This window comes from Ursus americanus, chromosome 5, assembly GCF_024610735.1.
Source record: "Ursus americanus isolate L20-20 chromosome 5, mUrsAme1.1.p, whole genome shotgun sequence".
NCBI classification, from domain to species: Eukaryota; Metazoa; Chordata; class Mammalia; order Carnivora; family Ursidae; genus Ursus; species Ursus americanus.
Window position 1 is genome coordinate 20,327,355 of NC_142131.1, and position 23,024 is coordinate 20,350,378.

Below are 23,024 nucleotides of genomic sequence, written 5' to 3' on the forward strand. Positions count from 1 at the left end.
AAGACCACAGTGGGATAGAGTTAAACAAATTGTCATCAGAGGTTTCAGATGAACAAAGCCTTAATTAGGTTGATTAGGATGCTGTAAAAGAGATGAAGAGAATAGAAAAATTGATGAATCACTGGTTTCCATGTTGAGCCACATGTAACAGTAGTATCAAATATCTACATTTTGAGAGACATTATTACAGCATTTTGAATATTATGTACATCAGATAGAAGGCTTTTGTGTAAACTTTCTAAATTTCTGAAGTTCAACTAGAGACAAAAATAAATGACATTCAGTGGAAATAGTGGGTCATTTATCAAGCTTATTCTTCTTAATGTATAACAAAAACTGGCAGGAGGACAGTAGTATTTCTTTCCATTTAAAGCTCATCTTTAAATATTAAATAAAGAGGGAAAATAAGTAACAACAGAGGCAAATTATTTTAAGGACATAATTTTCAATCGTTTAACGTAGTATTGGAGTGTAAAATAAAACAAAGCCTTTTCTTAGAATGTCCTTTTAACCATTCATATCACAATCTTAGTAATACTGTGATTACTTACTGGTGATAATACTCATGACTGCTCAGGTGTCTTAAAATGTACTCTTACTGTTTCATCATTACATTATGAAAGACTAAAATGTGATTTTTCCATTTGCTGCAGTTTTGCAGGAAAATGTTCTCTCTGCACACACCCACCACCATACACACACCAATGTCTCAGGAAGGCTAAAAACTGTGTCCAGTACATACAGGTTTTTGAGAAAGAAATTTGTAGAATATTTCCATTTTAATACTGAAATATGACACAGTAAAGATTAAGAAAATAACGAACATAAAATTTTTTTCTGACAGGATTATGAGATGCCTGGGAATTCAGATTTTATTATAATACGATGATAATGTATAATAGCAGCCTCTCCCCTTTCAAGCCGAGCTTGATTTGAGGGCTGACAATTTTGTTTCACTGATACTGGTGTTGTATAGTGCTTTACTTGCTTTGTTCAATAACAGCAACAAAAAAATCCAGCTGCATGTTCTTACTGAGAGGTTACAGCTGGGGAACAGAGCACAGTCTGTGATGCAAAATAGTAGCTCTGAGATGAGACAGTGCAGGAGTTACCTTTGTGGTAAGCTCTGCCACATCACTAAAGGAGCCTTTGAAAGAAAACGTGGTGGCTGTACTGTTGTGAAAAATTAGGAAAACAAAGGCATGGTAGAACCACAAATTAATTACTTAATATGATGTGGAAAGACAAAAAACTGTGGTGTGGTTCAATAGCACGAGGCTCTTGACATATTTAGACCATTTGGACTTTATTTTGGCATGGGGAATGGAGAATGCTGTTTAAGCTGCATTGTGAAAAAATGTTCAAGACAAAATATGCCATGGAAAACCATGACAGGGAAGCTGCGCTTCCCCCGTGTTTAGTAAATTGTTTATAATGTAACACAGTTGTTTAAAGGTATGTGTCTCCTAAATTCTAGAACTCTGTAAATAAAATGATTTATGCCAGTGATAATGGCAGGTTAGGCCCACTTATTAAATTAATTGCAGAGGTTTTCAAAACGAGTTCCTTTTTAGCCTTATTATATTTCTGACATACATTTCATCTCCTTTTGTCCTTGGGGAAAGATATTAAAGTAGGACTGGAAGCATTAATGTAGAGTTTTCAGCAGCCGTGGTCATTGGGAAAATTGATATATTTCCCTAGTTATTTCTACTTTTGCAGCCTGAAGCTCTTCCATGACTGATACTTAAGAGAAACTTCTTAATTTTTATAAGACTGTAAATTTTTTCTTCATATAATGATTATTGTTAAGGAATAAATGAAGCATTACCTGTTAGAACTTGCTCATCATTAGCTTTGCAAAGTGAAGTCTTCATGGTATGTGTAAGGACTATGATTCACTTGGTAACCTCATGGTATAAAACGGTCTTCATTTTATGCCTCAGAACTGAAGCAGTCTTATAAGTAGTAGGCCATGTTTCCAGTACTGCTATGGACCCACTTTACATATAATACCACCTTTAATGACCATAGCCATCCTGCACATCAGGAAGTTTGTTCCCGGGGCATCTGGGTGGCTCACTTGGTTAAGCATCCTGCTCTCAACTTCAGCTCATGTCATGATCTCAGGGTCGTGGGATCAAGCCCCACGTTGGGCTCCATGCTCAGCAGGGAGTCTGCGTGAGATTCTCTTCCTCTCCTTCTGTCCCTCCCTCCCCCCTCCCCGCCCCACTAGTGTTCACTCTCTCTCCCTCTCCAAAATAAATAAATCTTTAAAAAAAAAAAAAAAGTTTGGGAGCGCCTGGGTGGCTCAGGCGGTTAAGCATCTGCCTTTGGCTCGGGTCATGATCCCAGGGTCCTGGGATTGAGTCCCACATCAGGCTCCCTGCTCAGCGGGGGGCCTGCTTCTCCCTCTCCTGCTGCCCCTGCCTGTGCATGTGCACACACGCTCTCTCTCTCTCTCTGTTAAATAAATAAATAAAAGCTTAAAAAAAAAGTTTGTTCCCAACTTGTTGTAGGGAACAACAAGCTGAAGTTCAGACCTGAGCTTCCTAACTCCAAAATTCTTTCTGCTTCCACTCCTTAGTATAAATTCTTCTTCTTCCATATATGAGATGCTATATAAATATGACAAAAGATTAAGTGAGGTTATCGGCCTGCTTCTATACATATGAAAATGTTCTCAGGAGTAGTCATCAAAAATAACAACTGAAGAGGGGCGCCTGGGTGACACAGTCATTAAGCATCTGCCTTCGGCTCAGGGCATGATCCCAGCGTTCTGGGATCGAGCCCCACATCAGGCTCCTCCACTGGAAGCCTGCTTCTTCCTCTCCCACTCCCCCCTGCTTGTGTTCCCTCTCTCGCTGGCTGTTTCTCTCTGTCAAATTAATAAATAAAATCTTTAAAAAAAAAATAACAAGAAAAAACACACCAAGAAATGAAAATTTTAAAATTGTTTATCAACTAAATTATTAGCTCCTACTATATAGGCCTGGCAGTGGGGTAGATACTGGGAATACAAAAGTGGGAATTCGAAAGTGAGACAAAACAGAGTTGGCTCACAGATGTCGAAGAAGACAGGCAATTTCAATTATGACAAGTGCTACAAAGGAAGACATGGTGCTATGAGTCCTCATGGGGGACTTAACTGCAGTCATGAAAAGATGGACTGCTTCCTGGGGGGGTGAAATTAGAGCTGAGATGGAAGGGAAAGGAAGAAGTTAAGGAGGCACAGAGGGGAAGCAGGAGCATTCCAGGCAGAGGGAATTGCACGTGGAAAGGCCCTGTGGTAGGAAGGAGCATGGCATGTGTGAGGAACAGACAGATGACATTATTATTTGTGTGTGATCCTATGTTACAAAGACTTGAAGATGACTCAAAATCCCATCATATTGACACTAAATTGGAATAAATTGAGAAAATAACTTTGTGTTTGGCATGATGGTACTTACCCAGTGGTAAATAATGGTTGTTTTTTTATTATCTTTAGGAGGGTAAGTTTCGGCTGTGTGTCTAAAATGAGCTCAGCTTGCATTTATGGCTAGGGTAACATAACATGCTATATAGAACATCATAAACTTAGAAGTGGAAGAATGACTTTCAGGACCAAGGAAATATTCCCCAATTTGTAAGACATCACGTAGTTCAGTAACAATAAGAATAATAATAATTATATCTTTTGAAGTTCAAAATACCTCTTAAGCAGAAAAAAAAAGTAAAAGTTCTACTTGTTCCTTTTAACCAAAATATAATTACATGTCTCACATGTCTTTCAAATATATCATAAGGTAAAAAGTTAAATGTATCAAGTTGTACCATAATGAGCAGAGTTTTCCACTTAAAATAACATCGAATCATTTAATTATTTGAATTAGTAATACCGGGCTTGCAGCGACTGGGCTTAAGATAATTTTTGTCCCTTACTAAGAATCCAGTTTGTATTTATTTAACGGTATAATTTCTTGTGTGATACAGCGTCCTTGGTTTTCAGCCTTGAGTTTTTATAAAGCATTATATGAAGATGCTAGTGTAAGTGAAAATGTGAGTCAGTGAAGAAGTTATTTGCTAATATGAGTAAAAGAAAACCAGAATTCTTTCTTTGCAAATTGACATCACATATTTTAATGCTTTATCATTATTCATGGGCTGTTTTTATTTAAGTGACTGCATTGTGCTTACCGTAGCAAAATACATGCTTTGCAAAGATAAGTTTAGCAGAAGAGAATTAATTTCTTCCCACATCTTTTAATGTGGCATGGCAGTCTCACTCTACGATCAAAACACATAACTGAAGGTTGTGTTTAATTTCTAAATCAAAGTGTTGTGGGAAGATGATTGAAATCTGAAGATGACTCAGATCCACTTGATATGTGGTTTTCTTCCTACAGAAACCTTATGGTAGACTGCCATTTCCATGTTAGAAGGAACCTAATAGTGATGAGATTGAAATAAATAGTTTCACTATATACTGAAAGCTTATGTTCGTTTCTTTGGTTCTTACTCTGAAATTTTTAAAAGCACTCTGAGACCTTCAATAACATAGGCATCTATTCCCCCCACCTACTCTATCTTTTTTTAAACTATGGGTACAAAGAAGTAGCCAATGTGTCTTCCTAACAAACACTGATATTTTGGGGGGCAGTTTTTGTAATTTTTTTTTTAACCAAAAATAAAATGTATCCAGTTGGCTCTTTGCCTATATAGAATTCTTCATTTGCCTCAAAGGGTAAATTAAGATTATATGGCTGCATTATCCGTGTCAGATGATTTTTGTGAGGCGTGATAAAGGTAATTGTGATATATCTCCTACTTCATCAGAGTGGACTTGTTTGTTTTTTTCTTTTTATTTCTTAAAGAAATCATACAAAATATTAACCTAGAACAGAGATGGATTTTTGTTAGGTGTTTTAAAAATAGAAATAAAAAATTGCGTCCCCTCGTCTGGATTTCTGTCATTGTCCCTTATCTGAACCTCTCAAAGGCCTCTCTGTGTGTGGTGTGCAGTACAGCACACTCAGACACTTCTGCTCAGAGAAGGAAGTGAAGAGTTTTGGTTCCCATTTTACACTTCTGGAACAGTTTAGGGAAGGAAGCACCTTTACACCTTTTATTGTTCGTGGTTGCTGACATCATATCCTTCCCTGACCAGTCTGTGCGTGTTTCCTGCCATTCTGTCAAGATTCTTCTGTGTTACGGGGAGGGATTTGTGGGAGGGAGGGAGAGAGAGAGGGAGGGAGGAAGACAGCAAGAAAGAGTGAGGCAGGGAAGGGGGGAGGAGGTGTGTGTCACTCAAGGGAACTTGTTTGTAAATGAGAGAGCTGGGGTAGAAGGATCTTTAGCATCTGTCCACAAGAAATTCTTCTCAACTTGGGTCTCAAAACCACTTTGCCTTCATCTGTCTGCTTATGCCAAACTCAAAGTGAACAGAAGCCTGCCATAATGAAGTTCCCCTTTTTAGTAAGCAGCCTGATTTTATTTTTCTTATATTTAGGTTGACAAAAAGAGAAAAAAAAATGCAGAAGACTGTAGCTCTATAGAGTGTAACTGTGGTAGAGCATTTCTTTTTCTTTTTTTAATTACTGATTGTTTCTATGTAGCTCTGTCATTTTCCAAGAATGCTTCTTTCATGTGGAAAGAAGTAGCGGCAAGGCTGCTGGAATTATTTTAAGCTTATGGTTGATTGTACATAATGAAAGTTCTCAGCATAACTTGAAATTCTACTACATGGAGTTTGCTGTTCTTTTCTTTGTATACATACAAAACAATTCTAAAAACTACTAAAATTATTTAATCTCTTCTTCGGCTTCTCTAGGCCTCCTACAAATTAATACTTGAAACTGACCTTACAATATAATTTTTGCATAAAAACCAGCTTAGAGAAGTAGTTATGCTAAGAAAACAACTACTGAGCTAGTGTTGACCTTCTTAAGTCTTTGAGTTTTTACTGACAGCCTCGAAATGTGGTGATCCATAATCAAATGTTCTAAGCCACGTTTCGTGACATATTTTACTTCATGAAAAAAATCGCATCATCACCGCGTAGTATTCTGCATATGTACATAATAATACCAAGTTTTGCATTTTAAAAATGTTCAGAAGGCAACCCTTCAAGAAATATTCATTTTTATGGAAAACAAGAAAATATTTTAATTTTACTGAAATTTAAGCTTGTTTCTCTTTACATTACCTTGCATATTTCAAAAAGGAAAATACATCCAATGGTATTTTCACCAACTCTTTTACATATATATTTGATATACGCATACAAATTTTTTCAGGCAAAATATTTCCCATCCTTTTTTAAGAATTTAAAAAAAAAAATCTTGCTGTGCTCTTTTTAAAAAGTGTCTCTCCTTTCAAAGTTGTGAAATACGGGGTGGTGATATGTAGGAACTCTTCTAAGTTTGGCTCATGAGGAGTTCTCTCTCTGCCTTTCTGAAGAGACTTTTCTCGAGGGATGTTTGTCTGCTTGTTTGGTTATTTGTATTTTGAAACCAGGATCTGTAGAAGTTCTCGTCTTCCCCGCCTTGTCACCACACTCTAATCTGTTCACCCTGACCTTCCACCTTAAAGTGAATAAGAGCTTAGGCAGGCATAGTCCTGTAAGCCGATAGTGCCACCGGCCTCAGCCAAATGAAAAGAAAGGAAATTGTCCCATATGCGTTTGCTGTGGATTCATGGGTTGGCTTTTCTGTGATAGAGGAAGCCTGTGTGTCTCTCTGGGGTCTTGCACATGCATGGGAAATGCCATTCTAACGTGCCGCTTGCTTCTAAGGTAAGACTATAGGAAACACAGGAAAGTTGCCCAGTTGAGTGATATTTAAGACGGTTTCTAAAAATAAATAGATAGACAGTATGTGGCAACAGTGAATATATAATGCAATTGTGCTTCGTGAATGTTTCATATTTTAATGTGATTTTAATGTCTTATTATAGCTAATTTTTTCATGTGTATTTGTCAAATGTGTGTTATTTATATAACTCTTCAGAACTTTTGAACTACTTCCAATGTTTAAAATTGCCGCTGGAGTAATAATTTTTGATGAGCACTGTGTGGTCATGATGTTACTCAACGTATATAGTATTCCCAAAGGCATAACTGAGCTGCAGTTTCATAGAAAAGCGTTGGGCAAAGGAGAATGGATAGTCTTAGTATTTAAGCAGCGCTTAATCCACCAGAACTAATTATATCATAATAGCTTCTGCAGTTAGATAATCACAGAAAATTTTAATTTAAAGAAATTTACTCAAGGTGATAAAGAATTTAGAAATTGAATTAAAGAAATCAAAAGACAGCTGATGATCAGACCAAGTGTGTAACAGCTTTCCTGTTCCAATAATTTTGAATTGGAGCCAAATAATCTATTAAGTAGCCAGGACATTGGCTTAGCATTACATAATACATGTGGGAATTTCTCAGGTCCCACATCAGACACCAACTAAAACAGGGAAATTCTGAGCAATGTGTAAAGTAGTTGCATTCTTTGACGTAAAACTGGATAGAATAATTGAAGCTGTTGCTTATAAATGAAGAATCCAACGTGGAATGCTTTCTTGTTAACTTCCACATTTCACGGCAATTCATTTTCATTACGTTCAGATGTTTTCAGATATAATTTAAAACAAAGTAAAATATATACTTTTAATACTTGGGTTCTCTGGGTTTGTTTTATATTATTGATGATCATTTCTTTAATTTTAATTCATGACCTAAAGGTATCTAGTATATAATATCAGGCTTCTATAATTTTGTATCTTACTCCCCAAAGACATATGATATGTCTTTTTAAAATATTTAAATTTAGAAAACTGATGGCTTATTATGAAAAGTGTAGTTATAAAAAAAAGTATCATTATAAATGGAGTAATACTCTAATTTTTTGCACCATTTCTTTTCTGTGAATGATTATCTTTTTTGATTGTTGTATTCAAGATATAGCTTAAGGGCTTTCAAGAGGAAAAGGAGATCTCACTGCTGATAGCTGCTTATTATGTAAGATTAAATATCCCATATTATTTTTACAGTGTTCTCATAGCAGTGACTTTTTAAAAATAAGATTAAAGGATTTAGATTTAAATTAGTTGACATTTACATATATCAAATAGCACTTTCATAATAGTCCATCCTATTTGCATAACGAGGGGACGTTATCACCTCTGCTGTCAAAACACGAGATTGTTTTCCCTTCAGAAATGAATTAGCTGCCCTACTTAGCATACACAGGTACATAAAGGTTCATTAACTCTCTGATTTAGGTAATTCTTCATAATAGAAGGGTGAAAATAGTCACCTAATTTCATTAAAAAATATTAAGGAACTCCTTGCAAAAGATACATTTCAAGTGTTGGGCTTTGAAGTATAGTTTTTGTCATTTAAATGACTTGTTAAATTACTTATGAGATTATTTTAATTATAAAAACAAACCGTTCCTATTTGATGTGCTCCTGCATGGGATATACCATGTGCTTTTAGTACTTATTTTCATTCATTTGATTGGCTTACTTTCATATAGTTCTCTTTTTTAAAAAATTAGAATATGATCGCTCTTATGAAACTGCCTTTCTGTTAAAGTGGTATTTAATTTTTGTCTTTTGTCCAGCAGGAACGAATGCAGGAATTTGGGAACTGAGCAGTGCAAGTGCTGAAGAAGGAGATTTGTTTGGAGGAAACAGGAAAGAGAAAGAAAAGGAAGGAAAAAATACATAATTTCAGGGACGAGAGAGAGAAGAAAAACGGGGACTATGGGGAGAAAAAAGATTCAGATTACGAGGATTATGGATGAACGTAACAGACAGGTGAGTGGGGTAAACTTTTTCCTGTATCATTATTTACATGAACTATTTATACATTTTCCCCAAGTATTTTAAAGATACTGAAAACATTTTGAACTTAGAAACATCCATTAAGAAAAGTTTTAGTGAATTAAATTGTGGCCAGTTAAATGCTAATATTCTATCACATGTAAAGGGGGGAAAAAATCACCTTGTCTGTTAGACAAGTACTTTACACATTCATGATTGTTCACTTTTTATTTCAACATAAATTTTGAATGGGCACTGTACTTCTGTAATACGAATAGCTTAATAATCAAGAGTTAATAAGCATAACATTGCTACACTACACGCATCATCAAACAAAGATATTCTTATATGCATGGGAATGAGGCCTTTTGTGGTCATCCATTTAAAGGTTTAGAATATAGGCTTATAAAAATGGCTTTCATTGTATTCACAGTAAAAGAGACTTTGAAATGTATTTAAAATATTTAGCATTGTGCTGACAACAACAAACACCCTTACAAAATATTAGTAACTTAAAACATAGAGGCAAAAACTATTAGTTAATTCACACCATTTTCCTTAAACCATGACTTTTATAAACAAAGAGGCAGAAGACATTACAATTTTTTTCTGCAACTCCATTGATAAAGCTGTATAAACCCATTAATCTATCCTAAAGATTTTATATATCCAAATGCTCTATTCAGCAAAGACTTGTATATCATGAATATCTGTGATTTGACGATTTTTCTTCACACTTGGGGAAAGTGCAGTTAGTTAGATGATATAAGGATAGCTGGGTGGTTTGTATGCATTCTAGTATTAAATAACAAATAATGGGAGAAATTATGTTACTACCAGATCCCAACCATTACAAATGGGTAATGGAACCTGAAACACAGGCATTCCCTGACCATGGGAGAGAAGAATGTTTTACTGATTGCCCACCATACTGATTTCCCCCATATAAAGACACTCTATCTCTCCGGTTGTCCCTTTCTGTCTTCTTGGAATTGCAAGTGAGACTAGAACTGATTTGTGGTTTAAGGTTTTTTTTTCTTTTTCCAGTTTTATTGAGAAGTAATTGACATACATCACTGTATAATTTTAAGGCACGCATTGTGTTGGTTTGATTTACGTATATTGTGAAATGATCATCACAATAGGTTCAGCTAACATCCATCATCTCCTATAGATACAATAAAAAGAAAAGAAAAAAGAAAAAGGAAACAAATTTCTCCCTGTGATGAGGACTTCTAGGATTTACCCTCTTAGCAACATTCCTGTATATCATACGGTGGTGTTAACTGTAGTCACCATGTCGTACATTACATCCCTAGTACTTATTTATCTCGTAACTGGAACTTTGTACCTTTTGACCACCTTCATCTCTTTCTCCCTCCTCCCACCCTCCACCTCTGATAATCACAAATCTGATCTCTTTTGGTGAGTTTGTTTGTTTTTTAGATTCTTTGTATAAATGAGATCATATAGTCTTTTCTTTCTCTGACTTATCTCACTTAGCATAATGCCTTCAAGATTCATATATGTTGTTGCAAATTGTAGGATTTCCTCTTTTTATGGCTGAATAATGTTCCTGTGTGTGTAGCCACTTCTTTATTCATTCATCCATTGATGGACACTTAAGTTGTTACTTGTGTAAATTATAATGAATAGAAGTTGTTCTTTATGCCATCAAAGCCAGAATGTCATGAAGAGATAAAGAAACGTTTTAGATTTTCAAGTTTATACCCAATTAAATTATTATATTTAAGGTATGTATGACTTGAACTATTTTTGCCTGAAAATTGAGCTAAAGGATAAATAAAGGTTTATGATGGATTTCTTCATTATTTTCCTACACATTGTATATTGCTATGGGTCAAGCCAAAAAGTAGTAATTCTGTCAATATAAAACCACAGTATTTCTTAGTTGGCTTATAACTTGAAATTGAAATTAAGATTGAAATATTGAATACCATGTACCATTGATTGTTTAGACCCTGTTATTTGGAATAGAATCTATTTTGAGTGTAGTCAGAAGTTGCATGAATTAGCACCTACATTTCATTAATAATACCAGGTAATTTTTAGGTTCATGAAATTTATTGTATCTTCCTTTTGCTTACAAAGAAGAAAATTTTTTAGGTTGAATTCATGAGTTTTCATTATGCTTTATGAAGGAACATAAAACACACAGGGATGCAAGAATTTTAGCACATACTTTTGAGCTAATAATTGAAAATCTTTTCTTAATTTAAATATGGTTGTGTCTATAATTGCTGTTACTCTTATCCATGTCAGAAGTCATAATAATTTTAGGAGAAAAAAATTGCTTGAATTCAGTTCAATTTAGATTTTTTTTTAATCCTGAAGATGAATTCGTTAATTTTATTTTATAGAAATTTAGGATCTATGTAGTCTTCTCCACACTTTGGTACAGCAAGCCCTTCACTCATACTCTTAAATCGAATTGGTAAAATTGAAAACTGCCATGTTTTAATGTATATTTATTTCAGTGATTATTTTAGATGGCTATTGACAATCTCCAACATCTGTCTTACTTATAAATGTTTGTTATATGTACCACTTACCTACTACAAGAGTGGTCATGAGAGCCTAAAAGATGTACATCACTTCTGTAATCAACACTAGCAAATCTGCAGGAGCAGATCATCCCAATTGTGGAGGCACCCCTAGCCTGGGCTTCCTTTAAACTATGTGTTCACATGTTGAAAGAAAATGTTAACTGCTTTGCTGTTTTTGAAGCTTACCCCACTGCAGACTCCCTAACAGAACTTCACACAATGGTTCACTGTCATCTTTTCTTAAAAAGTCGTAAAAGTCTGCTCTGCCTTTGCAGGTGTTTATTTGACTATACAGAAAACAGAGTGTGTTTTTACAGAATAAGAAATAGAGACTTAAAAGTGTGAAATGAAATATTACAAAGCTGATATATAAGCTGAATAGCCTTAAGAACTAACACTGCTATAAAACAGAACAGCTAACTGTTTCTATTGAATTTTGCCCTTCCTCCACCTTTCATAATGGACATAGGGAGAACAACTAAAATTCAGAAATTCCACTTGTATACATAAAATAGTTTAAGAGAAGGAAAAAAATTAGCAGCTCTTTTTATTGTTCAAAACCTATCCAGAGTTTCTGAATTTATGAAGACTACTTATTTCTCAATTTCTAACATAAACTGGATGGATTTCTTAAGCTAGTATGTAAAAATAAATAAAATCATGAATTTTTAATGTATCTTAAAGAAATTTCCGGTTAGCTTAATAAAAGCAACATGTACCAAGAATTACATATGTATTATTTCATTTAATTTTTATTAACCCCATTTACAGTTGAATAGTTCATATTTTTATTAAATCAACAAATAGTATTAGATTGCAACATGCCTAACATTAAGTATTCAGTGGTAAACCAGACTAGTCTCCCACAGTTTATCATCTGCCACAGAAGTCAGCAAACTTTTCCTATAAAGGGCCAGATAGCAAATATGTTTGACCTTGTGAGCCATATGGTCTTTGTCTCAACTCCTTACCTCTGCCCTAGTCACGAAAACAGCCATGGACAATGTGTAAATGAATGAATGTGTCTGTGTTTGAATAAAACTTTACTGACAAAAATGGGACGGGCTGTATTGGGCCTGTGGGCCAGATTTTGTGGATCCCTGGCTTAGTGGGATGAAGCAGACATGAGATATGCAAATATATAATAAAAATGTTGTAAATAATGTGCTATGAGTGAAATTATCAAAGTGCTATCACAGTATAACAAGAGATGTTTTATTTAGATTAGGGATTTGATGAAAGGTCTCTCTGAGGAAATGCTAAAAGATGGGAACTAAGACATGAGTCAGAGTTAGGCAGGTGACAACATTCCAGATGGAACAATATTTGCAAAGCTCCTTAAGAACGGAAAGAGCTTGCTCAGGGGCCAAGGGAAAGCTTGTGGAACTTGAGTCTGATGTGTATGATTTTAGAGAGATGAGAGAAAAGATTAGATGCTAGGCAGGGCCCGATCATGCAAGGCTTTGATGTCAGATAGTAATGCTAGGTGGTGGCCAAGATTTGGAGCCCACATCTTTCAGATAAAAAACAAAACAAAACAAAACATGCTTTTCTCAATTATGTCATGCTGCATCCTGTGTAATATAATGGCTAAGAGCATGGTTTTGTGTCTTTGCTTTTCCCAATTACATCATACTGCATCCAGTATAACATAATGGTGAAGAACATGGTTTTTAGACACACATGAACCTAGCTCTGGTCCCAGTTCTGCCAACTACTAGCTGTATGACCCTCCAGCAGGTGACTTAACCCCTCTGAGCCTAATCAGTTCCCTCATCAGTAGAGTGAGGGTTAAAATATAGTACCCAGCTCATCAGGTCATTGGGATAATTAAATTAGGGAGTAAATGTAAAGCATCTAACATATAATAAATGCCCAATAAATGTACCTATTAGCTGTTCCTATTAAGACCCAGGCTGTTTGAACCATTAGCTCTTATAAGTTCATGTGACTTCCATCAAAACAACTCCTGCGCTGTGTCACACACTAAAGAGTCATACCTGAACCTTCATTTCAGGAGGCTTTTACCTTTAAAAGGCTATCAGGGAGCTGGAAGGAAAAGTGGAACAGAGCAGAGCAGGAGCACAAAGGCACCTTTGGAAGCTCACAAGAAGCGAGAGAATCCTTTCAGAGCAGGAGCACTGACGGCAGAGGATGGCTTGCAGACCAGAAGGAAAATCACAAACATTTGCAGAGCAGGGCTTGTGACAAGGATGGGAAGTAGTTTTCTAAGTTCTATGCTTGTGAGACTTACTTTCAAGTGTATATTACTGACCAAGTTATTTTGAACTACTTATCACCATTTTTACCACTTCCAGCTTCCAGCGTATTCTAACACTACCATTTTAGTGTCTCCGTCTGCATTCTTTGTTTTTACCTCTTAAGTACCTTAAGCAATCATGTTACCCTCCTTCATATGGTCCCAGGAAATACGCTCCTGAAAAAGCCAGATTTTTAAATGAGTTTTGCCCTTGTATGACTCTTTTTTACAAACGGAATAGACAGAAATCTGTGATATCGGTTGTTTCTAGAAGAAGGATATATAAAAATTAGGCTTGCTTAACCTAAACTGTCTATACGTGTATGTTTGTATTTTAAATTTTCAGCTTCCCCACTTTGAAAGGATAAAAGAGGTAAATCCAAATGCATTTGTGTGAATTGTTATAAAAAGGCATTTAAATGTTTGAATACTTGTAAGGGAAAAAATATTTGCCAAGTAACACAGTTAGGGCCTAAGATAGTAAGTTAAGGGAAAAGGATTTTTAAATGTCTTAAGTTCTCTTCCGTCAGGTCTAGCACACTAATAGTTTTTGCCAGCAAACAAAATTTCATGTAATTATCAGTGTAATAACTGGAGCACAAATTAAAGACAATTAGCAGCATTCTCCTGTTAATAGAACAAGAGAATCCCCTTATGACTAAAAAGAATTCAGAGATCGTAGCTGTTAAATTTTCTAACCTTTTCTCCTTTCTTATGCCCCTATGTCAGTTTCTTTATACAACTTATAAGTTATCTTAAATGGGCTCAGAAAAAAATCCTCGAGAAATATGTGCAGTGCAGATACAACCTCTGAACAGTTCCTACATATGGATGTTTTTAAACTAAATCTGATATTTTTAAAAGTAAACTGAGTAAAAGAGATTTATTGATTTCCTCAAATGACTCTGTTTTTAAAAGAAACGAATATTACTCCTTACTTTCTCCTGCTTTCCAGTATTTTAGGCCGTTCTTAGAATTTAAGCAAAAATTTCAGGGGAATTTTTATTGTAGTGTTCCTTCAAGGTGATATCCAGAATACCAGTAAATAAAAGGCTATTTACAGTTCTAAACTTGAGAGTAACAGCCTACTAACCTACTCTAGATGTAAGGAACTAGATAATTTAGAAAGACAAATAAATTGCTTCAGGAAGTAACTTTGTGGTGAATTCTGAACCATGAGTCAAAGAACAGAGTAATCCAGTCATAAACTTTTCCTTTTGTCATTTGCACAAACAGAACTTCCAGAATCATTAGTTGTTAGTATGCATACCAAGCAAGTATATACTATTAGAGAGGAAATTATATTTAAAATACTATCAGAGAGTTATCCTGATAACTGATATCCTGATATTACTGTAAGAGAGTTCGTCAATGAATGTCTGGAACCTTGTTTTAAATCAAGTGAATAAAAAGTTCAAAAAAAATCACAAAAGCGTTGATTTAAATCTAAAATAAATCCACAAATACCTCATAATGATGATTATCATGCCTTTTTTTCCCTCAGTGTCATTTCTTAACAGCTAACTGCCTCCCCTAAACTTGGTTTTAATAAATGAAATTAGGGTGTATCATAGTAATATGTTAGCACATAGTAGTACATTTCAGGATTGAATTATAGGGTAAATTGAGGCACCCTGTGGTTGCCTACTTAAAGGTTCCCCATGCACATAAGTTAAATCATTCTTTCATTAATCTTAAAATCACCAAGGGGAAAAGTTTTGTTCAGAGAGCTGGAATTACTGGTGATTGAAGAGACTGAAAAAGGAAACCAGAAGGGAAAAAAATGTACTTTTGTGACTTTCCAAATCAAAGAAAGAAGTAGCTATAGTGCTCAGATGTACATTTAACAGCCATGACATCAGGCCATTCGTTTCTATTCTATTCCTACCAGTTTAAAAACTATTCACAAATTGTCTCCCCACTATATGGTTGAATCATAGAGATAGCGCACCACACACTTGGTATGTGTCCCATACATGTGGGATAGTTTATATTTGTATCAAATAGATCTGTTCCTTTACTACCAGAGAAGTATTGTCTCAAATGCTATCAAACTCATTCATTAGCTTTCCTTTGATAGGGAATCCAAGAAAGGCCAAAAGTTTCACAAGGAAAAGGATAACGATTTCCTCCATGTACTTGAGGGCTTTAAGATGTTTTGTTGTTTCAGTTCTAATTTGAATTCGTCATATAATTTCCACTTAAAACTATCACTTAGAAAAATCCCGATGCTTGTATTTATTGTATCTCAATCATTTTGTGTAGAAAGTGGCATTGAATGGCACCTTCCACCTCTGCAAATGGATGCACACCCCATTCTGTCTGCTACAAGTCACCTTTTGCTTTGCAAATGCACAAACTGTGTGACATTGTATTACTGAGAAACCAACCCTAAAAATATTAACATTATAAATAGACCACATAAACCAAGAGGTTTCTTCCAAACTGTAGATTAAAGAACATGTTGCTAATTTTTTCAAAAGCTACGTCCTTTGCAGTCTAGACTTCCTCTAACATTGTAATTTATTCGTTTAAAATAAGCTCCTTCAAAAATTATTATGATGAAAGTATTTTTAAAGTTTACATCCTCACATACTCTTATTGGAGACAGTATGGCAACTCCCGTTCCCCACCCCCAGAATAATAGCTTTGGTTTAAAAAGAAAAATAACATAATTAAATTGAAGTAAATGAAATTCCGTAATATGGAATATATATTTGCATTTCTTTTGAAATATGTTGAACCGCTAATAGGAATAAGAGAACCACTCTAAATGTTTAGAAATTTGACTTTTAATTTTAAGTTGGAACAGCTTAGCTTAAGAAATCACTAACATTTAAATAACATTTCAACAAACGCAACTGTTTGGAAACTACCACGGAGACAGCCTCCTGCCTTCTGTCTTGCGAGGATTGATTTGGAAGGCCCTGAGGGAGAAAATATTGGAGTTTAGGAGGTAAAACTGAAGCCATCGTGGAAAGGAAGAAGTTACACTCTTCCTGTTATGACAGGAAACGTAGACAAATGTGCTTCCTGAGCATTTGCTCAGCAGGGAATGAAGTAGTCTTTGACCTTTACCTTAGGTACATGTTGGCTTTGTGAAACTAGTAAACATGTTTTTGCCCCCAAAATATTAATCTGGTTTATTTGATTCTTCTCAGATTCAAGTGATACATTTTATGTATATGAGGTGTAGAGAAACAGAGATCTTTATTTTACGACTGCATCTACAGATTGAATTTAGAACATAAATCAGCCTTTTAACAAACCGAGCAGGCCTGAATGGCACATATAAAAAAATTAAAAACATACTGCATTATAGCCCTCTGTTTTAAAATCCGAAACATTCTTAGGCTTAAAAATGGACTGCAATAAAATCTTTTAAATCCTGATAAGTTTAATAATTGTAGATCATCTTTCTTCCTTTTCCTCATGTAGACAGATATATCAGAAATCAGCTATCACAAGTTTTAAAACCCAAACCCTGTGAGTTTGTGAGCAAACACTCGGATTTATTCATATGCATTCAATTATTTAACTGTAATCTCCTTGTTCAATATTTTTCCTCAAGTAATGTGCAGTGCACAAAATTTAAAGTTTTATTTTGGGGCTTAGGGGTTGACTTAGGTGAGGGGTTGGTAGAGTTCTAAATTCCACACTCTCCATCCCCTATTTTAATCCTTTCATTTTGTTCAGAATTTTAGGAACTACTGCTTGAAAACCCTTTGGAAATCCTGCTACTTTGCAGCGAAACACACGGCTCAATTTGCTTGAGGCTAACGAGGACAATAGTCCTCTTTGCAGCAGAACACACTGCTGTCTCATCCTCGCAAGTTATGCTGGAGGGTTACAAGCACATGGTAGCAGTCTGCTTAAAAGAGTCCCTCACTGCTCTTTAAAGAGCCTTTCATTTACGATGGCAGGCCCCGTCATTGTATAAAGGAGCGCTTGTCTAGAACACAAGTCTGCAGTGGCATTACTTCCTCCCACCGAGAGTAATCATCAAGCCTAAAGCTCACAAGCCTTTCTAATGACAGACTGAATTAAACAAAATAAAATTGAAGAGGAATAGTTTAGAACAGTTGTACCATTACTTACTGTCAGGAACAGGCCAGGGGAAGAAAAAGAGCATTTAAGAGGGCATTTCCCTTTTTTTCAATTAGAGATTGTCGCTGCAGACTCTTGACTCCATCCCTAACCCATTAAACACATAGGAAGACTTCGTGGCTCTGGATTAGAGAGTGCATTATATCTATGAACTGTCCGTCTTGTCCCTCATTAGTCACTCTGTTTCCTTAACCAGGAGGAAACTGAGAGATTATCTATGCTGGGGGTGAGGAGGAATGGATCGAAAATATTTTCATAGGATGAGGGTTATATTTATCATGACTCTAGATGGACCAAAAAAAAAAGATAAAAACCTCGAAACTTCGAAAGTAGAATTCCTTGGATACATTAGTCCCAAATACATTATAAAACAAAGAAACTAATAATTACTTTATGAGTTAAAGAAATGAGTAAGAAGTTCTCTACTCATTGAGCAGACTCACTGAGCAGTTCAATTAAGATCCAGCTGACAGTATTCTGAGTGGTGGAAAGAAGTGTTAGGGACCCATAGGTAAAATTATTGTTGCTTCCCGTAGTAATGTGTCGCAAGTTCTTTAGAGTTAGGACTCGGTTATTCTCTTAGATGTGAGCAGCTGCTGTTTCCAAAGGTCTTTTCCTTCATTTATTCGGAACTCTTTCCCGTAAGGTACAAGGACTCCCACAGTCACTATAGCAGGAAAGTTCTCCTAAGGTAACGTCATGAACAGAGCTGGGATTGGGGGTGAAAGGAACAGGCACACATGTGGCGTGGAGACTCATTATTAAATGCCCTTTCCATTACACGGTAGTCAAACTAATCTCCTTGCTCTGTAGGAAATGATACAGGACTTGTCCTCTGTTTTTAGAACTTGATATTTACCTTGCCTGTGTGTAAGTCGGAGTCCCACCTTTTTTGTTCTGCCTGTAAACAGACCTGTATTTTTTACCAACCAAAATGTTTCTCGTTTTGTGAAATTTAAATAAACATCCATAAATATAGAACTAGTGTGTGCCCACTGGTGCATGCATGTGATTTTCCCTGGCTTTAGTGGGAATGGCTGGAGGTCTTGAGGGCAGAATTGGCTACAGTGTCCACACAAAAGGAGCTTTGATTTATTGTCAGAATGTAGAAGCCAACTTCTTCTCAATTTTTGTATTATTAATATTTTTTAACTTAACCTAGAAAGCTATCCTTACATTAATTAATAGGTTATGCGCTACTCTGCTCGTACTCATCAAAATTGCTGACAATTCTTAATATACCTGCACGCTGTTCAGTGAACAGTTAGTTGATGGGATCCATGCTGTGCTGAACGTCAGCCCCTGAAATGCATAGTTATCTAAAAGAGGGAACACTCACTAATGGAATGAAGAATGAATTTTGTGTGAATTTCTAGTTCATCCAGGAACTAGTTTTGTGACCTTGGATATGGCAATTCATGTCTTTGTTTGTATCATCTGAGAAATGGGGATGACGAACTGTGTCATATCCTAACTTCAAAGAGACACTGTCAAATGTAGTGAGATAACTTATTATAAGGTCTTTGAACTTCTTAGAAAAAAGTCACCAAATGAAGTCTATACTTATCTAAAAACAATTATAAGAAACAGGATAATTTCACCAACAAAACTCACACACAAAATTTAACCCAGTCCAATTTCTCTATTATTCATTTTTACCAAATGCATATTTTCACCATAAATTAATATGACCAAAAAGGAAAATAACAATGTGAAATTTTCCTGTCTCAATGGTAACCTTCCTATTAACATGGTTAGAGCATGCACAGAAATTTATTTTTAACCATTCATTTTGGATTGCAAAAAAAAATGTGTAATTCCACTGTCCATCTATCCATTCATTAATTCAACAAATATTTAGACAAGTATTGTTCTGGGACCTCAGGTTACAAGACTGGAAAAGAGATGTTCTGGGCTGTTCAAGGTCTAGCTGAGAGAGAAACTCTAGTCTAGACATAATAATGGTAACACAAGTTGTCAGGTTCTAGGACAGCAATCTTTTACAGTATCTAACAAGAAATAACTGAGCCGACTACATCAGAGAAAAAATACTAATTGCTTTGTATAGTGTTTCACGGTCAAGAAGTCACTTACACTTTTGTTACCGCCCTAGGTTAACTCTCAGGACTCTATAAGATGCTTCATATAACCTTCATTTTACAGGGGAGGAAACTGGGGTTCAGATAAGTTAAACAATTTACCCAAGAGCGCACAGCTCGTAAGTGGCAGACCTCAGACTTGATTTTAGGTTCCCATGTTTTTGTTTCTATACCACACTGCTTCTTTAAAAATATTTTAATAAGATGAATTTTCTATTTTATTGATCTCTACAGTTATTTTTCTGCGCATTTTCGCACTGTCCGAAATTTAATATTGTAACTCAAAATCTGTACAGTCTTTGTTGTACCTCATCTAGCTACAAAAAATAAGTGACCCTGTTTTATTTCTTGGAATATGGAAATTAGAGGTGATTATGATGCTGTATTTATGAGATTGAGTAACCAAAATTTAAGGCATTCTATAGAATGAAATTGCAAAAATAGATTTTTGTTTTGAACCGTATTACCATTCACTCAGACTTTCCCCTTGACCTAGAAGTCTGTGCTACCTAGGCATAGAATCTGGACATCTAAAATCTGAAATACATATTTTAAAGGTTATTCTAGTCCAGCCTCCTGTTTAATTCAGGAACACCTACACCTTCCTCGATAAGCAGCTCTACTTGAACATATTCAGGAATGAACTGCTTCCTACTTTATGAGACAGGATCCACTCTTTGACAGTTTTCCTCACTAGATTTTCCCCTATTTTCAGCCTCTTTAAAAGATGTTCATTAGGGGCGCCTGGGTGCCTCAGTGGGTTGAGCGTCTGGTTCTTGGTTTTGACTGATGGGTCGTGGGGTCCAGCACCCGGCAGCAGGCTCCGCGCTCAGCCGGGAACCTGCTACAAAGATTCTCTCCCTTGCACCCCGCCCCCACACACACTCTTGCGTGCACTCTCTCTCAAATAAATCTTAAAAATAAAATAAAATAAAAGATTTTCAGCAGTGCTTTCTAGTTCTGATCTGTAGCATAAAACAGAATAACTCCTCTGCCTCTTCACATGGCCGCAAGTCTTCAGATCTTGCAAAGTGTTTGGCATATCACTTTTTTTTTTTTAAAGATTTTATTTATTTATTTGACAGAGACAGAGACAGCCAGCGAGAGAGGGAACACAAGCAGGGGAAGTGGGAGAGGAAGAAGCAGGCTCATAGCAGAGGAGCCTGATGTGGGGCTCGATCCCATAACGCCAGGATCACGCCCTGAGCCGAAGGCAGACGCTTAACCGCTGTGCCACCCGGGCGCCCCTCGGCATATCACTTTTAACTCTGTTTCTCTGGATTAAACATTCCAGATTCCCTCAGTGACTTCTAATGCAAAATGTTCTTAGATCCTACATCAACCTGTTTGCCATCCAATAGGCACTCTGATTTTGTCAAGTGTCATCTTACCGGTAGTACCTAAGATTAATGAGTACTAACAAAAGATCATTAGAATTATTAATTCCCACTATGGAACACTATAATTTTAGATTTTTTTCCCCAAAATCAGCCACCACATTAATTTTCCTCCAACCTGAGCTTATAGAATTGTATTTTTCAAATATGAACGAAGACTTTAAAATTACCTGTCTCATCATGTTATTTGTGACCAGCTTTCTAGTCTGTAGCAGGAGTTATGGATAGAGACTACCAGATTTATGTTAATACACAGGTCTGATAAGCATCTCTTCATCTAAACCAATGTTAGAAATGTCTGAGACAGAAAAGCTACTGAGCTCTGTGGCCCTTTACTAGAGACTTTCCCTTAAACTTAACATTGATCGATCAATTCATATTTAAATCGTGTAAATTACTACTAGCCAGTCTCAATTCTATAATATTGAGATGAGGACTTCATCAAATACTTTGCCAAATACATGTTCCTTGAAAATCTGAACTCACTGGAAGGTTCAATAAATTCTTGCTCAAAGAATGCAGTCATTTTGAACTCTTAGATCCTGCCCCTTTATCTCTGTATCTTGTGACTATAAAATTAAATTTTTATCTTCACACTTTATCATCCTTCATCATGAGTCATCTAGGCAAGGAATAAAGACCACTTTTCTCTGAACTTTTTGAAATATCTTTTTCTTCAAGTCTAGAGCATAGGTACATATGTATTTCTCTCCAGACATCTCTAGCTTCCTATTACAGATTCCAAAATGTTATAATTACTTTGTCTCAAGATTCCTCTCAGTATCATATAAACTTTTCAGTAAAACAAATACATATACCCAAAGTCTCTTATTTTTGAAAGATTAAATTATCAAAAAGTCAAGTAAAAAAAATACTTTAGCAGAAAATTATATTGAGACATTGACTATTTTTTTTCTTGGTAGCAAATTTTTGTTGAAATCCTACATAACTCAGGCTTTATAAAAAGTCAGCATAATTGAAAACTGGTTTCTCCCTCTGAAGTATTCAGACCTTGAAACTGCTAATTTAAAAGTAAGCAAACAGGGGCGCCTGGGTAGCGCAGTCGTTAAGGCGTCTGCCTTCGGCTCAGGGCGTGATCCCGGCGTACCGGGATCGAGTCCCACATCGGGCTCCTCTGCTAGGAGTCTGCTTCTTCCTCTCCCACTCCCCCTGCTGTGTTCCCTCTCTCGCTGGCTGTCTCTCTGTCACATAAATAAATAAAATATTTAAAAAAAAAAAAAGTAAGCAAACAAAACCCCTACAGCAGATCCTGCTGAAATAATTGTTAAAAAAATCTAAATGAGCTTAATCTTTACAAAAATTACTTTAGCTTGAAAGCTATAAAATCAAGGTTATCTTAATTCTACAAAAAAAGGACGTCTTTGACTTCATGCCACCATTTTTCAGAACTTCATCTTTTTCATCAAATTTGACCACAAACCAAACATTCAGACTTTAAAATAGACTATTTCCATTCCATAATCCACTGGTTCAGCAAATGTTCATTGAGTCTCCACTGGTCAGTCTGTATGAAGCCACAGATGGGGTCTTTGGGGAACTCGAAAGCCAACAGGAGAAGCAGACTCATCAACAACCAACTCTATAAGATTAGAATAAGTCTCAGAGTAAAGGTTTGTAAAAAGTCTTAGAGGACGACAATGCAAGAGGAATGAGTTTTATCTGAATATAACAATGAAAGCTTCATAGAAGAAATTGGCATTTAAACTAATTTAAGCCTTGCAGCTTGATTGGGAGCCTGCCAGCAACCAGATGGAAAGGGGGAGGGACATAA

The 23,024-nt window shown here is 35.9% G+C and overlaps 1 protein-coding gene across 14 annotated transcripts in view; it reads left to right on the plus strand.

The window, feature by feature from the left end:
* The window catches only part of MEF2C (myocyte enhancer factor 2C), a 170,570-nt gene that overhangs the window by 65,134 nt on the left and 82,412 nt on the right, over window positions 1–23,024 (plus strand). For 11 of the 14 annotated variants that reach the window (XM_087861989.1, XM_087861995.1, XM_045796310.2 and 8 more), the window contains one exon: window positions 8,604–8,796. In XM_087861989.1, the coding sequence (XP_087718115.1) occupies window positions 8,743–8,796 (54 nt within the window). In that variant the 5' untranslated portion in view covers window positions 8,604–8,742. Of the gene's footprint in view, window positions 1–6,610; window positions 6,776–8,600; window positions 8,797–23,024 lie in introns of those variants that run through there. The other 3 variants (XM_087861990.1, XM_087861988.1, XM_087861991.1) reach the window with 2 other exon arrangements.